This window comes from Amblyomma mixtum, chromosome 1 (assembly GCF_055824585.1).
Source record: "Amblyomma mixtum isolate Tamu chromosome 1, ASM5582458v1, whole genome shotgun sequence".
In the NCBI taxonomy this organism is placed as follows: domain Eukaryota; kingdom Metazoa; phylum Arthropoda; class Arachnida; order Ixodida; family Ixodidae; genus Amblyomma; species Amblyomma mixtum.
In genome coordinates this window covers 22,654,160-22,660,159 of record NC_143012.1, presented here as the reverse complement: position 1 = coordinate 22,660,159, position 6,000 = coordinate 22,654,160, and the positions used below count along the sequence as shown (strand labels likewise).

The following is a 6,000-nucleotide window of genomic DNA, read 5'->3' as shown; positions in this document are numbered from 1 at the left end:
CTTTGTGGTTGCGGAACCACAAATTGGCGACATCAGTCAAGTAGAAGATGACATTCGTGAGCTTAACGACGTCATCCCATTTGTTGTAAGCACTCACGCGTTCGTAGGAGGCCAGCCAATCTTCTACATCGGTGTCGTCAGTGCCGCTGAAGATCGCAGGGTCGCGCTGACGGACGGCACCGGAACCGACGACAGCGGTGGGGACAGGTTGGGCCGAAGTTTCGGTTGTCGTGGTAGAGCCTGGTAGCCTGGGCATCGTGGCGTAGCTCCAGGAGAAGATCAAGCAGCACCTCCACCAAGTGTAATGTGGGGACTCGCACAGGTAGTGTGGGCGGCCACAGTCCTTGTTCCAGCAGTGCTTCTCAGCAGGCCGGCGTTCGCAAGCGCGCACCCGAGCTTCGTCAGCTTCGTCTTCTGTCGTCTTCCTCTCCTTCATCGGCGCTAGCCGCTAGGGCAGCAAACCCCAACTCTCTTTCTTACACTCCCTTATTGCAAATCTGCTCCACCTTAAGAGATTCCCCTAAACATTTGACCAACTCTGTTCCCACTTCGAGTTATTGATCAATTCGCTCTCGCCCTACCATAAGCTTGCCGCCTCGGTTAGTGCTGGTGGAGTGACGGGTTCGAACGCCGAACCAGGATGTAGTTTTCTTTAACTGCGAAGTTTCTGTGGAAGCTGTATATTTTTGCTCTGTAGCCGTGTGGATGCGCATGGGTGGATGCCAATGAGTAATTAGTCCCTTATTACAGTTTTTGCATGTTTCACATGACCTTAACACGATCTGAATTTACAGTGGATGATTTAGCTGTTGAAGCTGAAATAAAAATGACATCAGAAACAATTTCATTAATCATTCACACATCATTGTCAGGGTAAGCTGCATCAATTAACAAACTGTGAATTTGCAGCTTAACCTGTTCTTTTCTGCGGCCATCCACCTTGCTGAGAAGGCCTTTTAAGCTCAAAAGGAAGTGCTCGTCATCGTCTACTGATATGGTAGCCGTCGTCAAGTCACTTAGCCTCTGCCGGTTTTCTTTTAGAGCAGACATCATCAATTCATCCATGTCCATCCTCTTTCTTTTAGCACGCTTGCTAAGGGTCTTGCCTGGCGCACACATTTCACTTGTGGCAGGCTGCCCACTTAGGGCAGGCTGAAATTCTGGCTCATTACACTCCATCGGTGCCGATGCAGAACCCCCTTCCACCTCATCAGGCAGTGCAGGCTCCTCCTCAGTGCTGTCTATATAAAATGAGCGGCATATGCCCTCAACAGAAGCAGCTGAGTCGGTGGCTGCGTCAAGTGACTGTGCATGCTGAACTGCAGCCTCGTCTCTTCTTGCCAGGCTGTGGATGGTATGAGAAAAAATATATTAGACGCTTAAATGCACACATAAACTCAAGCATAATTAACAACATGAAGAGAATAGCACATGCAAGGTTTGTGTCACACGGGGCTGTTTATAAACTCCCTGTCAACACGTGACAAGTCAGTGGTGCCCCATTGTATGGGCTGGTTTTGGCTTCTAAATATTTTTCTGCTCTTGGTGGCCTTTTGTCACAGTAGAATGGAGCAGAAATGCTAGCCATGTGCTCTGGAATGAAGTAGGTTGCGGAGAAAAAATAAATCTTAACCAGCACTACACATAAATGGGGCACCGGTTTTTATTACTTGAATGGAAATCAAATGTAGACTACAGGGGAGTACAATATTACAAACATGCAGTAACAGAGATGAAGGGGCCTATTTGTCCAAATATTTTACCAATTCCCTAAAAAAGACACCTGCGTTGTGGTAGTTTATTTTATGTGCAGCGTACTGGCAGTTGTGCCCCATTGGTTGTTCCCACTTTAGGAAGTGAAGAAGTGAACTGATTCATATATATCAAACATACTACTAAAACAGATTGCGTGCAAAGTACCAATGCCGAAATTCAGAGTACAAAGGATGTTGCACTGTTGGCTGCAGGTTTGCTTGTTTTTTTTTTTTTAACCAGGGGGTCAGTTAGTGTACGCAAAAAGGTAGGTACATGAGCCTGGTTTTATTTCTTTCTTCATCAAAATATGGCGGCTGCAGCCAAAAATATCAAACCATGCTTAGCAGCAAAACGCAACAGCCACTCAGTAGCAAAGAAGGTAACAATAGGCCCTCACCTTCGACGTTGTATTGCGTCAGCCAGGAACATGAGGTTTGGCATCAACGTCCAACTTTTTTCCACGTCCGCTGCGCCACTGCCAGACTTTGCATACCCTTTCCTAAGGCGAAGAAACTTCTGCCTCAGGAAGGCCCACCGATGTTGTAGCACTGGCACTGCATTAAACATAGGAAAAGAACATATTTACTTTTTACAAACAAAACACTGCACATATTTTTCTGAAAAATGCGTTCGTCTGAAGAAACCTCACTGCTGCCGAATTATGCTGATCTCATTTCTTCAGCCCAACATCAGGTTTATGAAAATTTGTGAACACTGCCGTAGAAGTCAGCTACATTCGTTCTTTTCAGCCTACCAGCTGGAGTTCGGCAGGCTAGCATCAAAAACAAAGAGGGTCACTTCATCACTGATTAAAGACAAAGCGATAGCAAGACACTCGTGCCATAGAGACCCATAGTGTGACCCACTCCCATAGACACCCTTGGACATGTTGGTTACAGTTCGACTCCCAAGCGGAGGCTAGCGCAAGTTGCGACTAGCAGTTCTGTGCTACAACTCACGCAGATTTCAACGCAATCAGTCACGCACGTGTGCGCTAATTCCGGGGCCCACAATCTGCCCTAGAAATCGCCGCTTCACCGAGTGTGACAGCGAAACACCGGAAAAACGCTTCGACAGGCCCCTTGTCCTATCGCATAAAAGCACCGTTGTAGACACGTCGCTTGATGCTACGCAGGCTTTTTACGGGCTGCAAGAACGCACAAGAACGAAACGGGCAGCGCACCGCCGTCAATATTGTCAACGCTCATCCAGCGCCATAATCGTACTTTTCTAGACGAGGGAAAGCATTTGACTGCCGCAAGTTTGTCCGCAGATAGAAAGAAACGAAAAACACTTACCGCTTTGATTCAGCGCACTAGAGATTTCGAGCCAGGCGTCGTTTTGTAGCTGTTTGTCACGGTACGTTTTCAGTCGCTGGTCGTAGAGAACAGGCCTCTGCCGAACTTCTTCAATGAGCAATTCATCGGATAATATAAAAGGCCGTTCGGCATTGATCATGATGACAAACCACGACACAACACAAGCGAGCTGAGACAACGTGCTGTCGGAGCAGCGCTGGTCGGAGCTTCGAAAGGAAGAAGCATCGATTTGCGCGCAAAATTTCGGCAGGCCGGAAGCCTCGTGACCGGAAAATGAAAACCGAAACTGGCGTACGCATTGGCCGAGCAGTAACAGTTGCATCTGTGCTCGTCGTAAAAGTTGCGGGTCCACCAACATTTACGTCCACGCTGACAGCAGAATTTGCGTACTTTACGCTCAATGCAACACTCGTCTGAACAGACTCATTGCGCTTTTTACGTTTACGCTTACGATCCGTAACAACGATCCGTGCGTAGCGCACGTAGTCTGAACGCGGCTTTACACAGGCCTATCGTTATGGTGTTCACTGTGCAGGCTTGTCTGCTCACCTGAACGAAGTTTTTCTATAGCGCGGATTCGTTGTGATGACAGCCCCAACCGCCAACAAAAAGGCCTTCCTATAGGAGGCCTATAGGGACCCCTTTTTTTTTGGAGGTTGGGGCTGTCATCACAACGAATCCGCGCTACAGAAAAACTTCGTTCAGGTGAGCAGACAAGCCTGCAGAGTGAACACCACAACGATAGGCCTGTGTAAGGATATGGAGCGCACTAGCTCCTTTTTGTTTTATAGTTTGGGGCTGTCATAGACTGGCTTTCTCCCAAAAGGACGGTAGGCAGGGAGTAGTAAGCTACTTCGAAGACGACGACCTATGACTTTTTTATGGTGATAAACAAGACGATTCGTGGAGATGACAGCCCCAACCTAAAACAAAAAGGCGGCCCTTTGTTGTAGGTTTGGGTGGTCATCACCACAAATCCGTCTTTTTTACCACCATGAAGAAGCCATAGGTCGTCGTCTTCGAAGTAGCTCACTACTTGCTGCCTACCGTCCTTTGGGAGAAGGCCATTCTGTGCAGTTCGCGTTAGGCGATCACTTCCGCCAGAAGCTCCAGGACTGCGTCCATGCCCGACGCGCTCCAGTGGACGCAATCCTGCCGCCTGGCCACTCCTATCCTCCTAAAAGAAAACCTTCTTAGTGAATCTGCAAGAATCCAAACGCCGGTTACGTACCCTGCAGAGCTAAAGCGCCTTCACTGTGGCGGCGTGGCCTATACTGGGAGCAGGTACTAGGTGGTGCACTGACAACAATCGCGCATCTCCATCATGCTTATGACACGCTTTACACTCGCACTAAAAGGACGTCTTCCAAGCCGCTAATTGGAAATTGTAACATATCTCCTGCTGATACAGCATGATTGATTCGAGTGCAGAACACCCGTTTCCAAAGCTCTGCCTTGTTAGCCCTGCGTGACAAACGCCCTTGCAGTGTATGTCCCATACTACATAAACCTCGTGTGTCAAAAACCCCGTGCCAGAAAGCTTGCGACAAAAGCCTCGTACCAAAACGCATTTGCCCAGCAGTGAGTTTGGCGAACACACTACACTTGGTCCGGCAAGGCGAGTGTGTAGTCTCAGCAGCCGTGCTCCGCTGTAAATAAAGTTTTATTTTTTATTCTGGTTCTTAGTGCGAACTTTTTTTTGGTAATGAGCAACTAAATATAATGTACATACCTGAATAGAGCTACTCTCGCTCTGCTAGTGACGACGACCCCTTTCCGCGATAGGTCTAACGATTCCGCAGGTTTCGTGTGTGCAATTTCCGCAACCGTCGAACGCGAATTCATGTCAACAAGGCGTTAATGCATTGAAAAAGCTTAGTCCCAGATAACCTGTGCATAATTCGAGTCCATATATCAATGATGTGCGTACTCGTGAGACATCACTGTATGAATGGAATAATGGTTATTTTTTTAGTTTGGGTGATGAAACAAGCAACTAATCTTTGTGTTGCTAGCTTTTTTCAAAAGAAATAAATTTATCTCATGAATTATGAAAGCTGATTAGAAGAACGTGTTGAGCACTGTTAAGCAGGCGATTGTAAATAAGCCCTGTGGAGCTGTGGAGACTGACAGACAAACAAACAACGCCCAAATGCGGGGAAGGGCCACTTCCTCGCAAAAACTGAGGAGAGAGCATGACGTCACTTGGCCAGCCTTCGAAAGCCAAGTGCTTATGAAGCCGTTCCCTCCCCTGGTTTTTATTGCGTAAGCAGTACTGCGCCAGGTTTCGAGCCGTTGCGTAGCTCCCGGCGTTGGCTGAGGTCAAACAGATGGAGCGCCGTTGCCATAGCAACCATTTCAGCCGCGCTCCACTAGGGGGCAGGACCGTCGCTGCGCCGCCAGCGCGCATCTAGTCGCGCGCTCTCGACGCATGTGTCGGAATGTGGAGAGAGGAGAGATGAACCGGGAGGGAAACGGGGAATAAATAAGCGCGTTCGCCTCGGGCGAAACAGTTGCTGCTTGCTTACGCAAGTTGCCCGGTTTAACCAGAGCTAAACCTCAGCTAATTTTTTCTCTATCCGAGTCAGTCATGGTCAGTCCCTATTGCTTTGGTGTCGGTACGTCTTAATGCGCGTGACTGCGAGGCGCATGGTGTCGTCATGCGCGCCACTCGGGGCGCGCGCGCGTCCCCGTCAGAAAGACGGGGGTGGTCCGACTGGGGGCACTGAATAACTTACCCAGTGATTCTAGCTCCGACCCCTCCGGTAGCGTTGTGCGCGTTGTCACGAAGAGGCTGCACGTTTTCTTCTTGGGCCTCTCTCGCTCCCCAAAGTAGATGGACCCATTCCTCTGTTATGGGGTGCAACAATACATTCATAAATTCGCTAAGCATCTTTTGCGGCCAACTAAGACGACCAGTAGAAGA

At 48.7% G+C, this 6,000-nt stretch overlaps 1 protein-coding gene across 1 annotated transcript; it reads right to left on the bottom strand.

Annotated features, from left to right (window-relative positions):
- Nucleotides 1-855: 855 nt before the first annotated feature.
- On the bottom strand, nucleotides 856-3,213 carry LOC149365709 (uncharacterized). The gene is made up of 3 exons (XM_089569125.1): nucleotides 3,054-3,213; nucleotides 2,153-2,309; nucleotides 856-1,345 (listed from the first exon to the last, which is right to left on the bottom strand). Exons 1-3 carry the CDS (start codon nucleotides 3,211-3,213, stop codon nucleotides 856-858), a joined length of 807 nt encoding a protein of 268 aa, XP_089425251.1.
- Between the last annotated feature and the right edge of the window lie 2,787 nt (nucleotides 3,214-6,000).

Bases quoted from the DNA above. Each gene is read 5' to 3' on its own strand.
- LOC149365709 (XM_089569125.1), bottom strand. From the start codon at position 3,213: ATGATCAATGCCGAACGGCCTTTTATATTATCCGATGAATTGCTCATT. The intron at 2,310-3,053 runs GTAAGTGTTTTT...TGTTTAATGCAG, and splicing joins TAGTGCGCTGAATCAAAGCG to TGCCAGTGCTACAACATCGG. The intron at 1,346-2,152 runs GTGAGGGCCTAT...TACCATCCACAG, and splicing joins GACGCAATACAACGTCGAAG to CCTGGCAAGAAGAGACGAGG.